Source organism: Dipodomys merriami, unplaced genomic scaffold (assembly GCF_024711535.1).
Source record: "Dipodomys merriami isolate MVZ:Mamm:240054 unplaced genomic scaffold, mDipMer1.0.p SCAF_22, whole genome shotgun sequence".
NCBI classification, from domain to species: Eukaryota; Metazoa; Chordata; class Mammalia; order Rodentia; family Heteromyidae; genus Dipodomys; species Dipodomys merriami.
This window is the reverse complement of record NW_027203604.1, coordinates 20,534,337-20,548,940: the sequence shown is the minus strand read 5'-3', so window position 1 is coordinate 20,548,940 and position 14,604 is coordinate 20,534,337. Positions and strand designations below refer to the sequence as shown.

The 14,604-nt window shown below is 51.0% G+C and overlaps 1 protein-coding gene across 1 annotated transcript; it reads left to right on the top strand.

Annotated features, from left to right (window-relative positions):
- The first annotated feature begins 2,246 nt into the window (after nt 1–2,246).
- Nucleotides 2,247–13,756, top strand: LOC138834617 (E3 ubiquitin-protein ligase TRIM50). Its single transcript, XM_070033111.1, has 7 exons — nt 2,247–2,321; nt 3,527–3,938; nt 6,522–6,617; nt 8,881–9,111; nt 9,197–9,219; nt 10,573–10,697; nt 12,959–13,756. The coding sequence occupies exons 2-7, from the start codon at nt 3,540–3,542 to the stop codon at nt 13,546–13,548; spliced, it is 1,464 nt and encodes a 487-aa protein (XP_069889212.1). The 5' UTR covers nt 2,247–2,321; nt 3,527–3,539; the 3' UTR covers nt 13,549–13,756.
- The last annotated feature ends 848 nt before the right edge of the window (nt 13,757–14,604 follow it).

Below are 14,604 nucleotides of genomic sequence, written 5' to 3'. Positions count from 1 at the left end.
GACCAACCAAAAAAGAAAAACAGGCTTGAAAGCGTCTGTCCCTGTTTGTGTCCACTGTCTGCCTCCTTCCTGCCACAAGTTGCCTGGGCATGTTTGGGACTAGCTTCACCAGAGGGTGGCTGGGAAGGTTTTCTCTGCTACTGTCCCCCTGTGGTCTCTTAGCTTCTGTTTAGGTTTGGTTTGGTTGTGCCCAGCTGGAGCTCTACCAGTCTATCCTCCTCGCTTCCACTACAAGGTTTTTGGTGGTTAATTGGAGATTAAGAGTCTCACGGACTTTACTGCATGGACCAGCTTTGAGTTGTCCTCAGATCTCAGCCTCCTGAGTAGCTAGGATGACAGGTGTGAGCCACCAATGCATCTACTCTACCAGGCTTTGTTGTATTCTGTAATGCAACAAATTACTACAAAGCTAGGGGCTTCAAGCAACACTTCTTAGCTCATTGTGGAATAGGTTAGAAGTTCAATGGGCTAAGATGAAGAGGTCCAAAAAGCCTTATTATTGACTAGATGCCCTGGGAAGAATCAGCTTCCAAGTTCATTCATATCGTTGACAGACTCCAGATCCCTAAAGTTTTAGTCCCTGTCTCCCAGCTGGCTGGCAGCTGGGGAGCTCTTTAAGCTGCTAGTGGTCCCCACATCTCAGAAGCAGAAACACAACTGTGGATTTATGTTTGTTTTGTTTTTTTTTTTTTTTTTTTTGGGGGGGGGGGTCTGGTCGTGGGGCCTGAGCTCTGGGCCTGGGTGCTGTCCCAGAATATCATTGAATTTCTAAGCCACAAGATTTCCCATTTTGATTTTGTTCCTGGGGTACTGGGGATTGATTCCAGGACCTTGTGTGTACTAAGCAAGCACTCTGCCATGGAACCATACCCCCAGCCCACAGTTTCACACTTTAAAACTCTGTAATTTAATGAAGTTGAGTGAAAGAAGACAGACACAAAAAGCGAACATTGCACAATTCTATTTACAAGAAATTCAAGCCAGGCACTGGTGGCTCATACCTGTAATTCTAGCTACTAGGAAGCTAAGATCTGAAGATCATGGTTCAAAGCCAGCCTGGGCAGGAAAGTCTGTGAGACTCTTATCTCCAATTAACCACCAGAAAACTGGAAGTGGCGCTGTGGCTCAAGTGGTAGAGTGCTAGCCTTGAGCTGAAGAGCGGAGGGACAGCGTCCAGGCTGAGTTCAAGGAGAAGGAGGAGGAGGGGGGAAGGAAGGAAGGAAGGAAGGAAGGAAGAGAAAGGAAAAGGAAAAGGAAAAATTCAAAACCAGGTTCCATGAATCCCATTCAGGATGGGGCTATCTCAGAGGCATGGACTCTGGGGAGACACAAGGGTTGCAACTAGATCTTGGAGTGGGGATGAATACCCATGGGAGATGTATAGCACATGCTGTGGTCCTTACTTGTGCATATGTTGAGCTAGCCCTCAATTGAAAGATCTACCTGATTTAAAATAGCTTCAGAGGGCTGGGAAGGTGGCTCAGTGGTAGAGTGCTTGCCTTGCATGCTTGAGGCCCTGGGTTCGATTCCTCAGCACCACATAAGCAAAAAGAAAAAAGCCGGAAGTGGCGCTGTAGCTCAAGTGGTAGAGTTCTGGCCTTGAGCTGAAGAGCTGAGGGACAGGGCCCAGGCCCAGAGTTCAGGCCCCACGACCGGACCCAAAAAATAAAAATAAATAAAAATAAATAAAATAAAATAGCTTCAGAGCCGGGCACTGGTGGTTCATGCCTATAATCCTAGCTACTCAGGAGGCTGAGATCTGAGGATCAGGGTTCAAAGCTAGCCTAGTTAGGAAAGTCTGTGAGACTTTTATCTCTAATAAACCACCAGAAAACCAGAAATGGCACTGTGACTCAAAGTGGTAGAGTGCTTGCCTTTGAGCTGAAGAGCTGAGGAACAGTGCCCAAGTCAGAGTTCAAGCCCCACGACTGACCAAAAAAAAAAAAAAAAAAATAGCTTCAGGATTCTAGATCAAATCCAGAAAGCAGTGTCAGAGCACATGTCTGCTCCCTTTTGGAGCCAGAAGTGTAGACACTACACTCAGTCCGCTCCACCCCCATCCAGGCCAAGGCCACCACGTGATGCTGAGCTTATCAGAGGGGGCCAGTCCCGTGACATGACCCAGTTTCCACCTGACACTAGGTGACCTTGGGGGACACAGGTGTTATTGGGAAAGGGGAGGAGGGGTGGGTGGAGAGAGGCAGTGGAGCAGGTGGAACTGTGGTCTCTGGTTTGCTTCCCCACTGGGGGAAGGAAGTCTGATCAGATCTGGACAGCCAGGCCGGTTTGAAGTCCTAGTGGGAATCTCTTTGGGAAACCAGGTAATATGGATGTTGGGGGTCCTTCTCTGGTCTGCTGCTGGCTTCAGCCTGGGGCTTCTCTCCTCTCTAACACCTAGTTTCTGTAGAGAAGCAGAGACCTTCTGTTCCAGGCCCAGCAACAGTGATCTGGGACAGAACTCTGCTTTAGAATTGCCTGGGGGATGTCTGTTTATATTAAAGATTTCTGGGTCTCATTGGAAACCCCACTCCATAACAGAATCCCTGAGGGTGGGAGGCAGGAAACTGTAGGATAGCTGAAAGTTCCAAAACTGATCTAGAGGCTGGGAAGGAACTTAACTCATGTTTGCAATGCTGGTCAAGGTGCAAATATCTGCTCAGCTTGGGCCTGCATTTTGGGGATCCTTCATATGACCCGAATATGGCCCTTTCTGTGTTTACTCCAAATCTGGGCAAAAGACAGAATCAAGCAGGGTACAGTGAGTCATACCTATAATCCCAGTTATGAAGAAGACATAGGTAGGAAGATGGAAGTCCTAGACAAAGAAAACCACTTTTGAGACCCTATCTGAAAAGTATAGCAAAAAGGGTTGAGGGTGTAGAGCCCTTTTTTGAGGCCTGGATTCAAACCCTACCACTGGAAAAGAAAAAAAAGTAGTGCCAGGCTATGGTGGCTCAGATCTATAATCTTAGCTACTCAGGTGGCTGAGATCTGAGGATCACAATTCGAAATCAGCCTTGGAAGAAAAGTCCATGAGACTTTTTTGACTTCAATTAACTAGCAAAGAGCCAGATGGCTCAAGTGTTAGAGCATCAGCCTTGAGTGGAAAATGCCAGGCAAGAGCATGAAACTCTTGAGTTAGAGACCCACACCACTACACACATATACATATATATAAAGGAGAGCCATACAGCTTATTTGCTTGCTTTTTGCATCACAGGGCCATATACATACTAGAAAAGTACTTTTACAACGGACCCACATCCCCAGCTCTGGAGCGATCAGTTTTCCTATTATTTATTTACTTATTTATTTAATGTTTGTGGCAGTCCTGGGGTTTGAAATTGGGGCCTAGGTGCTGAGATCAGTTTTTTACTCAAGTGTTTTACAAATAGGGAAACGGAGGGCAGGGTCTTAGTGAGACTGGAAGGGGGGGGCGCGCCTCCTGCCCTCTCTGTCCAGCAGCGTGTGGCGGGGAGTGGTGGGCCGGTGGGAGGCGGGATTGACACGGGCATCTGTGTTGCAGCCGGGCTGCAGGCATGGCCTGGCAGGTGAGCCCGCCCGGGCTGCACGACCAGCTCCAGTGTCCCATCTGCCTGGAGGTCTTCAAAGAGCCCCTGGTCCTGCCGTGCGGCCACTCCTACTGCAAGGCCTGCCTGCTGTCCCTGTCCTGCCACCTGGCCTCGGAGCTGCGCTGCCCCGTGTGCCGCCGCGCGGTGGACGGCAGCAGCTCCCCGCCCAACGTGTCCCTGGCCCGGGTGATCGAAGCCCTGCGGCTGCCGGGGGACCCGGAGCCCACGGTCTGCGCGCACCACCGAAACCCCCTCAGCCTCTTCTGCGAGAAGGACCAGGAGCTCATCTGTGGGCTCTGCGGCCTGTTGGGCTCCCACCAGCACCACCCGGTCACCCCGGTCTCCACGGTCTACAGCCGCATGAAGGTGCCGGGCTGGGGTGGGGGGGCGGTTGGGGTCCTGGCACCGAGGGGGCGGGAAAGCGGACTGGCGCAGGGGCGTGTCTGGAAAGGTGGTGGGCGGGGCGGGGTTCCAGCTTTGGGGCCGCTGCTGCGTTCTCGGGCGCCACCACCTGGTACGCAGGGGTCTCACAACCAGGTCTCAATTTCCTTCCAGCTCTCTCTTGCAGCATGCATGTATGCATGCCCTTATTCATTCATCATTCCTTCACTCATTCATCGTTTTGAGCAGCCACTCGGGGGATTGCAGTGATGTGCACGTCTCTTGCATCCCCTTCTTCCACTGTTATTTTGAATCCCCTGGTTTGAGCAACCTGGTTTGTTTCCTGGCAGGCAGGAGCTCAAGTAGAGGATTTGGTGTGTTCTGTGGTGTGTATGCCAAAGCCGTGAATGCATTCGTTGAATCGACAAATTCCTGGCTCGATGGAGCACAGCTGGGAGCAGCAGATGGTCACTGGGGATGAATCATGGCAGCAGTCTTTAGTTACTATGTTTGCAGCAGTCTTTGGTTACTGTGTTGGGCTCTGGGAAGCAGCTTCTTCTACACGATTCCACTTGCTTTATAGAAAAGTTCTGTTGTGTTTTGCAAATGTGGAAACCCATTCTCTGAGAAGGGAAGGACTGACAGCCGGACACAAGGCTTTCCTGGGTGCTAGTCAAGCATCTACCACTGAGCTTCAGGCTGTAGCCCAAGTAGCCTGTCATCTCTGGCCTCAGGTCAAGGAAGGGCAGGGAGGAGGATATTTACTTGCATAGTGGCTATGAAAGTGAGGAATAGCAGAAATCAGGTGAGGGGGTGGTTGGTATAGGAAAGGCCGATCCTGTCATCTGCTGGCTGGCCACTCTGGACAACATTTCCTCCTTGGGAGACAAGTAGGGAATATGCACACAACTGTCCCCATACTCCTCATATGTGCCAGGCCCAGTGCTGGTCTGCTTCACCAGTGGCACTGGCTGTGCCTGGGGAGGGCACCATATGGGCTCTAAGGAGAAGTAGCAGGGACCACTGTCAAGGTTCAGTGCTGGGAACGGAGAGATGGTTCAGAACATGGATCCTGTCCATCTCAGGTAGTCAGGGAAGGCTGCTAAGTTAAGAGCTGGCTGGATCCAAGGCTGCTTGGGATGGACACTGGGTTCTTTCTTTTTGGGGGGACACTGGGTTCAACCTAGGCTACTGTATGCAGAATTAGAACTCATTGTCATAATTTTCTTTTTTTCCCCAGTACTGGGAACTTAAGGCTTCCCACTCTTCCTTGGTTCTTTTCTCTCATGGCTAGTGCTCAACCAGTTGAGCCACGCCTCTAGTTCTAGCTTATTGCAGGTTAATTGGCAATAAAAGTCTCTTAGAGTTGTCTGCCCAGGCTGGCTTCAAACATTGATCCTGAGATCTCAGTTTCCTGAGTAGCTAAGATTATGAGTGTGAGCTACCAACATCTGATTCGAACCCAAATTAAAAAAAAATTATTATAAAGATGCTATACAAAGAGGTTACAGTTGCATAAGTCAGGTAAAAAGTACATTTCTTTTTGGACAGTATAACCCTTTCTCTCCCCCCCCTAATTTTTCCCTTAATCCCCACCCACAAGGTATATAGTTCATTTTTCACATAGTGTCTAGTGAGTACCATGTTGTATTTGTTCACCCTTTGTCCCTCCATTTCTGTGCTTCCTTTACCCCCCAAAGACAGATAAACACAAAAAAACAAAAAAAGGAAAAAAAACAACAAAAAAGAAAAAAAATCTCATTTTCATTTCCTGGAATTCATTTTGATAAATATTTTATATGGTCAGATGCATTGTGCTTTGGTATTCCTCCCTAATGACTATCCTTTCCAACCCAGCTTTTTGATGGTTATTTTGGAGATGGAGTCTAGTAATCTTATCTAGCTGGGCTGGCCTTGAACAGCAATCCTCCAGATCTCAGTCTTCTCAGTACCTAGAATTATACAGATAAGCTGCCAGCACCGTGTTTGTAATGACTTGATTAAACACTTATTAATTTGGGACTTAGTGAAAAGTCAAAGGTTCCCTGGTGGCATTCAGTACAAGAAGCATTGGCTTGGGGCTGGGAAGGTGGCTCAGTGGTAGAGTGCTTGCCTTGTATGCATGAGGCCCTGGGTTCTATTCCTCGGCACCACATAAACAGAAAAAAAGCTGGAAGTGGCACTGTGGCTCAAGTGATAGTGCACTAGCCTTGAGCTGAAGAGTTGAGGGACAGTGCCCAGGCCCAGAGTCCAGGTCCCAGGACTGACAAAAAAAAAAAAAAAGAAGACGAAGCTTTGACTTCCGGTTGCAATCTGGACATGCAGATGTCAGGAGGTGATGTCTGTGGAGCTCTAGCCCTGCTTTGCATGTCCTGGAGAAGGGTAAAGATGTCAGGACCCTCATCCTGCCATTTCACACTGCCATCAGTGTGAAATATTCTTGAATCCTCATGGCCTGTTTAGGGGTCACAGGCATCTGGTCCACTGCATGTGGCTGGTGGGACAGAGGCCCAGTGCAGTGTAGGGCAGAGGCTGAGGGCAGCTGCTCATGGGAGGGTGTTGATGCAGGAGGAGCTTGCGGCCTTCCTCTCTGACCTGAAGCAGGAGCAGAAGGAGGTGGATGAGCACATCGCCAAACTGGAGAACAACAGGACACGCATTGTTGTGAGTGCCTGGGGCTTCCTCACCCTCTCTCTTTTCCTTTTCATTATTACCATTTTGTTTCCTTTTTTTTTTTTTTTTTGGTTGGTCATGGGGCTTGAACTCTGGGCCTGGGCGCTGACCCTCATCTCTTCAGCTCAAGGCTAGCGCTCTACCATTTGAGCCACAGTGCCACTTCTGGTTTTTTTGGTGGTTAATTGAAGATAAGGGTCTCATGGACTTTCCTGCTCAGGCTGGCTTTGAACTGCAACTCTCAGATCTCAGCCTCCAGAGTAGCTAGGATTACAGGCGTGAGCCACCAGTGCCCAGCTTTTCTTTCCTTTTTGTGCCAGTTCTAGGCACTGTCACTGAGCTTCTTTTGCTCAATGCCAGCACTCTATCCATTGAGCCACAGCGCCACTTCCAGCTGTTCTGAGTAGTGTTTTAGAAAGATGAGTCCCGCAGACTTCCCTTCCTGAACTGACTTCAAACTATGATCCTCGGATCTCAGCCTCCTGAGTAGCTAGAATTACAGGCAAGAGCCACCAGTGCTGGGCTACTTTTCATTATTTTATATGTACATTTTTTCAGTGCTGAGAATGGAAACCAGGGCCTCATGTATGCTAGGTAAACACCCTACCACTAAGTCCTGCCCCAAGCCCAAACATGCTGAGTTTTGATGGTTGATTTCTTATCAAGGCATTCCTGGTGCATGCTAAGCATGGACTGTGCTCTACCACTGAGCCACCCTCCACCCCCCTCTGCCCCCCTCCACCCCAGCAAGCCAAGCTTTCTCTTGTCCTTCAGAGAAAACCATGCCTTAGACAAAGCCAAGTCTAAAGCGTTTCAGGGCAGGTGGAGAAAGGGCTGTCCTCCCAGAAAATTCCGCCTGGTGGTCAGGACTGGCTCCACCCTGAGTCCTGGGTGTCCTTGGGGGACTGAGATAACCCAGGATTTGAGGCCCAGAGATAAACAGCCAACCTGAAACACGACAGACACGATTCTACCTCCCCACCCTATCCCCCCTCCCCCCAGTGCCTCAAGTATCTGTGTGACCTTGTGAGGTATGGGGCTTCCCAGTACAGTGAGCGGAGGCCTGGAGAGGAAGCCCTCTAGGCTCCAGGACAGTGTACGCAGGGTCAGCTCTCCTTACCCAGGAAAGGTGACCTTTGCCCTCTCTCATGGCTGCAGGAATTGGGTCCTGCTGGGAGTCCTGGACTCTCTCCCTCCTCCCAAACCCACTCTCCTACAGTCTTGCAGACATTTTTTTTTTTCAGTTTGCCTCAGGGATTCAAATGAAGTCATATGTCCCTATGTAGGAGTTAAAAGAGGCAAAAGCAGCTGGACATTGTTGCTCACACCTGTAATCCCAGCAACTCAGGAGGTTGAAACCTGAGGATCCTGGTTTGAAGCCAGCATGAGCAGGAAAGTCCATCAGACTCTTACCCCCAACTGACTCAAAACAAAACAAACTGGAATTGGCTCAAGTGATAGAGCACTAGCTTGGAGTGAAAAACCCAAGTGAGAGCCTGAGGCCCTGAGTTTCAAACCACAGTACTTGTTCACATTGAAAAAAAGAAAAAAGAGGCAAAAGCAGGCAGGGATGTATTTCAGCATGCCCAACAATCTGGGTGCATTCTCAGCACTGGAAAAAAAGGGGGAGGCGCAAAAGAATGTCTGAAATGGGAGCTGGGAGACAAGTATGATGTCTTTCTTACATCTGCAGAGATTAGGAGGATCACAGTTTGCAACTAACCCAAACAAAAAGTGACTCCCATCTCTGCAGACAAGCTGGACCTGGTAAAACGTGCTGGTGTGGAGGTGTAAACAGGATCTCAGCCCAAGCCAGCCTGGCTAAAAAGTGAAGCCCTAACATTTAGCTCAAGTGGGCTGGGAAGGTGGCTCAGTGGTAGAGCGCTTGCCTTGCATGCATGAGGCCCTGGGTTTGATTCCTCAGCACCACATAAGCAAAAAGAAAAAAAGCCAGAAGTTGCGCTGTGGCTCAAGTGGTAGAGCACTAGCCTTGAGCTGAAGAGCTGAGGGACAGAGCCCAGGCCCAGAGTTCAGGCCCCACAACTGGACCAAAAAAAAAAAAAAAAAAAGACAACAACATTTAGCTCAAGTATCAGAGCATATACATGAGGCCCTGAGTTCAAGCCCCTGTACTACCAAAAAGAGAAAGACGCACAGCCACAGCCCTTGTCATGAAGGCGCTGGGCTGGGGAGGCTGAAGGGGCCTGGCAAAGCCAGGCTGTGTCTGTGCCTTGACCTGCTCTCTGTCTCCTAGAATGAGTCGGATGTGTTCAGCTGGGTGATCCGTCGCGAGTTCCAGGAGCTGCACCGCCTGGTAGACGAGGAGAAGGCCCGCTGCCTGGAGGGCATCCAGGGCCACACTCGAGGCCTGCTGGCCTCCTTGGGCCTGCAGCTAGCCCAGGCCCAGGGCGCTCGCGAACGGCTGGCCCAGGCTGCACGTGTGCAGGAGCAGCTGGGAGGGGCGAGCCAGCTTGAGTTCATTCGGGTGAGTGCCAGGGGAGTGGGCGTGGCCTCGGGGGTGGAAACACCACCAGTCTTAGGTGTAGCTTTGATCCTTTCTTGTCTTCCAGAAATACCACCATTTGGCCTCCAGGTAACAAGCTCCTACGGCTGCTGGGGACCGGCGGGTGCAGGCTCCTCATCTCTGGCTCTACCTTGGGTTTAACCAGTGCTCCAGAGCAAGTCACCCAGGACAAGCAGTTGGGGCCGTGTCTCTGCCCTCAGGGGTCTCGCAGAGCAGAGGGTAGGGAGGCAAACTAGCTCCATTGCCATGGGGACCTAGGACGACAGATGGTCCCTCATTGATGGAACCCCCACCACCACCTCGGTGTGAGTGATTGGAGGAGGACCGGTGGAGACGGATGTACCAGGTGTGCCAGGCAGGCAGGTGGGCGGCAGTCCTGAGAGACAGAGTGCCATGCATGCTGTGCAGACTGGGGTGCTGTGAGTCCAGTATTCTGGGGTGGGGGGTTGTATGGTCCACCACGAGGAAGGGCAGTTGTGGGGAAAGGCAGATTCTGGCCTGTTTAGGGTCCTTAGCTCGGCTGGGGAGAGTAACTCCATGCTTAGTCCCCATAAACCCCATAGTTATGAAGAAACAGGCCCTTCCTCAGCCACTGTTTAAGGAGGTCCAGATTCCTTAGCTCTCCTTTAGTCATGGGAGGCTTAGCTTCAATGAATGTAAAGAGGGATGAATGAACATGGCAACATATACCTTAAACCCAGCTATGTAGGGGGTGGAGGTAGGAGGATCGTAATCCAACGTCCTCTCTAGACTAAAGTGTGAAGCCATATCTGAAACAAAAACTAAAGCAAGGGACTGGGAAGGTGGCTCAGTGGTAGAGAGCTTGCCTTTCATGCATGGCCCTGGGTTCGATTCTCAGCACCACATAAGCAGAAAAAGCCGGAAGTAATACTGTGGCTCAAGTGGTAGAGTGCTAGCCTTGAGCTGAAGAGCTGAGGGACAGCACCCAGGCCCAAAGTTCTGGCCCCATGACTAGCCAAAAAACAAACAAACAAAAAACCCTAAAGCAAAAGAGCTGGAATAGGGGCTCTAGTGGTAAAATGCCTGCTGGTCAATACTGCTAAAAAAAGGGGAGGGGGGGAATAGGGAGAATGGCAGAGAATCCACTTCAGCTGTGGCTTGACAGGGACTGGACTTCAATGTACCTAAGACCCAGCTGGAAGGTGGCATGATACAGATTATCTGCCTTGCCCATTAATCAGTTTAGTAGATCTAGGGTGGGGGCCCAGGAATCTGCATTTGCAGTAAGATCCCAGGTGATATGAAGTTAATCTGAATACCACCGCAATGGTGGGTCGCTTTGTAGGAGGGAAACAGGGCCAGGAGGGACATCCAGGCCATGCAGCTCAAGCCATGGGTGGCTTCCCTCAGTGGCTTTCCACTGAGGGAAGGTGCACTCTTCTCGATGTTCACTGCATGCAGAGCAGAGCTCCAGCAGGCCAGGCCCTGGGAAGGTGCATTCAGCCCCATCTCCTTCAAGCCAGCCCTCCACCAGGCGGATATCAAGCTGACTGTGTGGAAAAGGCTGTTCCGGAAAGTTCTGCCAGGTGAGCTCCTCCCCCCCCCCCCCCCTTCCTGAGGGCTGCAGCCAGGGCCAGCAGCTGTGGCACCAGAGGGCTTTTAGGTTCTAGAGAACATGGGATCACAGTGAGCATGTGCAGCTCTGTTCAGCCTGTGATGAGGCGTGAAAAGAAGAGCTTTGAGCTCCCAGCTACGCTGTGAGGAAGAAGTCCAGCTGGCTGGGCTGCAGTTTGCATACATGCACGAGTGTTGTGGTCTCCTGTTTAATCCATGTTAGTTAGTTAGCTCTTGCCCTCTGAAAAAGAGCCCAGACCCTTTCATTTGTTCCTGTATTCTAGTATGCTGTTTGTCCATGAGGGTGGGCAGCTGGTACATTGATCTCATCTGCCAAGGCCAAAGCCAGATCAGAGTGAAGGGCAGGAGAGCCAGAGGGGCTTGAGCTGGGGGGAGGGGGGAGGAGGGAGGAACTCCTTCCCACATCTTTGGAAACAACAAATTAGTCTTTAGTTAGCTAAAACACGATGAGCAGGAATAACTTGTCCTCAGGCCTGTAGCTGATGCCAGCAAACCAAATAGATGTCTGCCTGTAGGGCCACAAGTGTAGCTCAGTGGTCCAGTGAATGATTTCCTAGCACATAGGAGGTTCTGGATTCAATCCTCCACAGCAAAAAGAAAAACAAATTGCCTTTGTCAGGATTTCCTCAGGAAGCCTTAGAGGGTTGGGCTATGAGCTTGCCTACCAGGCAGTCTTCTAGGTCATTCTATCAGCACCTCTACTTACAGCAGATAGGCTGGCCTGCATCTCCTCTTTACTAGAGTCCCTCAGCTAATAGGGTGTTACATCCTTCAGGGGTGTCCATCCATCCATTTATCCACCTGTCCATCATCCAATCATCCATCATCCAATATCCAATCATCCATCTTTCCATTATCCATCTTTGTGTGTGTGTGTGTGTGTGTGTGTGTGTGTGTGTGTGTGTGTGTGTGTGTGTGTGTGTGTGTGTGTGTGTGTGTGTGTGTGTGTGCGCGCGCGCTGGTCCTGGAGCTTGAATTCAGGGCCTGGGCACTGTCCCTAAGCTTTTTTTTTTTTTTTGGTCGGTCGTGGGGCTTGAACTCTGGGCCTGGGCACTGTCCCTCAGCTCTTCAGCTCAAGGCGAGCGCTCTACCACTTGAGCCACAGCGCCACTTCTGGTTTTCTGGTGGTTTATTAGAGATAGGAGTCTCACAGTCTTTCCTGCCTGGGCTGGCTTTGAACCACGATCCTTAGATCTCAGCCTCTGAGTAGCTAGGATTATAGGCATGAGCCACTGGCGCCCGGCCCTAAACTTTTTTTTTTTTTTTTTTTTTTTTTTGCCAGTCCTGGGGCTTGAACTCAGGGCTTAGGCATTATATTATTCCTGAGCTTCTTTTGCTCAAGGCTAGCACTCTACCACTCGAGCCACAGCACCACTTTGGCTTTTTCTGTTTATGTGGTACTGAGGAACTGAACTTCATGCATGCTAGGCAAACACTCTGCTACTATACTACTGCACATTCCCAGACCTTAGCTTTTTTATTCTTTTTTGTTGTTGTTGTAGTTAGTCATGGGGCTTGAACTCTGGGCCTGGGCGCTGTCCCTTAGCTCTTCAGCTCAAGGCGAGCACTCTACCACTTGAGCCACAGCGCCACTTCCGGTTTTCTAGTGGTTACTTGGTGATAAGAGTCTCATGGACTTTCCTGCCCAGGCTGGCTTTGAACCCCGATCCTCAGATCTCAGCTTCCTGAGTAGCTAGGATTACAGGTATGAGCTAAGCTTTTTTATTCAAAGCTAGCACCCTACCATTTGAGCCACAGCTCCACTTCTGGCTGTGTGTGTGTGTGTGTGTGTGTGTGTGTGTGTGTGTGTGTGTGTGTGTGTGTGTGTGTGTGTGTGTGTGTGTGTGTGTGTGTGTGTGTGTGTGTGTGTGTAATTGGAGATGAGTCTCATGGACTTTCCTGCTCAGACTGGCTTTGAACTTCAATCTTAACATCTCAGCCTCCTAAGCATCTAGGATTATAGGTGTGAGCCACCAGCACCCAGCATCCATCATCCACCCACGTATCCATCCATCCATCAGCCATCCACCACCCATCCATCCACCACTGGCAGACAGCCCTGTCTGCCCCTTCCAGACCCTAGGTCACACAGCTTGCCTGGCATGCCTCCTCTGCTTGAGCACCTCAGAGCCCTCTGTCCCCCTCCTGGGGCAGGGTGGGGTCTGGTGTTTTCTGTGTGGCTTAATCACATGTGGGTCACTGCCCTTTCTAGCCCCGGAGTGTCTCAGGCTGGACCCTGCCACAGCCCACCCCCTGCTGGAGCTATCCAAGGGTGACACCGTGGTACAGTGTGGCCTCTTGGCCCAGCGGCGTGCCAGCCAGCCTGAGCGTTTCGACTACAATACGTGTGTCTTGGCCAGTCGGGGATTCTCCTGCGGCCGCCACTACTGGGAGGTGGCGGTGGGCAGCAAGAGTGACTGGCGTCTGGGCATCATTAAGGGCACGGCCAGCCGCAAGGGCAAGCTGAGCAAGTCCCCAGAGCACGGTGTGTGGCTGATTGGCTTGAAGGAAGGGCGCGTGTACGAGGCCTTTGGCTGCCCCAGAGTGCCACTGCCTGTGGCAGGCCACCCGCACCGCATCGGAGTCTACCTGCATTACGAGCAAGGTGAGCTCACCTTCTTCAACGCCGACCGCCCTGATGACCTGCGGCCACTCTACACCTTCCAGGCTGACTTCCAGGGCAAGCTCTACCCCATCCTGGACATGTGTTGGCATGAGAGGGGCAGCAACTCACTGCCCTTGGTGCTGCCCCCACCTACTGGGCCTGGCCACCTCCCTTCCCCACAGCCCACCAAGCTATAGGCTGCCTGGTGGTGCCAAGCACTGGGACTCCGGTACTGCTGGGACCCGCAGTGTCATGTATGACAGAAGGAGCTCCTCCTCCACTCGCCACAGTTCCTTGAGGCCTGGCCCTTCCGACTGCACCCTGTGCACTCCAGCTTCCAGCAGAGCCCAAAACTGTTCCCATCTGTCCTTCCTTGTCACAGAGACTTTAACTCTGTAGGAAAATAAACTTGACATTGATTCTTTCTCTTTTGCTTAAATGACAGTTGCTATATGAATTTGCTATTTAATATTGTAGTGTTGGAGTCGTGTGTGTGTGTGTGTGTGTGTGTGTGTGTACACGTGCACGCTGAGGGTGGAACCCAAGGCCTTGCACGGGCTAGGTAAACTGTTTACATGAGCCACATCTCCAGCCCTGTACTTAAGTAGTTTTTACTTTTTTGGTGGTACTGCAGTTTGAACTTAAGGCTCCACTATTTGAGCTACATCCCTTTTTCCCTTTTGGCTTTCGTTTGAAGGGTCTTATGCTTTTGCCTAGTTGGCCTCAGTCTTCAATCCTCCACCTTGACTTTCCATCTAGCTGGGATTACAGATGCGCACCTCCACACCTGGCCCCCATGCTTAAGTCTTTAAAAGCGGCTCTGATCTGTGATGGAATCCGATCTCTCTCACCCTGTCACCCCCATCATGGCACCCCCACTGGAGTTCTGGGATTCCTCCAGGTGAGCTGGACCTGAGAACAGAGTGCTACTTCTTTTTTCTTTGTCAGTCGTGGGGCCTGACCTTTGGGCCTGGGCGCTGTCCCTCAGCTCTTCAGCTCAAGGCTAGCTCTCTACCACTTGAGCCACAGTGCTACTTCTGGCTTTTTCTGCTTATGTGGTGCTGAGGAATTGAACCCAGGGCCTCATGCATGCAAGGCAAGCACTCTACCACTGAGCCACCTTCCCAGCCCCCGAGTGCTACTTCTAATTGAGCAGAACCGGGCATGGGACCCCTAACCTGTCTGTAACTGGTGTCTGCACCAAAGGCCACACAATCTTTCTCAGCAGAGGGTGACATGTTTTCTTTTTGGTG

Bases quoted from the DNA above. Each gene is read 5' to 3' on its own strand.
- LOC138834617 (XM_070033111.1), top strand. From the start codon at position 3,540: ATGGCCTGGCAGGTGAGCCCGCCCGGGCTGCACGACCAGCTCCAGTGT. The intron at 3,939-6,521 runs GTGCCGGGCTGG...GTGTTGATGCAG, and splicing joins CGGTCTACAGCCGCATGAAG to GAGGAGCTTGCGGCCTTCCT. The intron at 9,112-9,196 runs GTGAGTGCCAGG...CTTGTCTTCCAG, and splicing joins GCCAGCTTGAGTTCATTCGG to AAATACCACCATTTGGCCTC.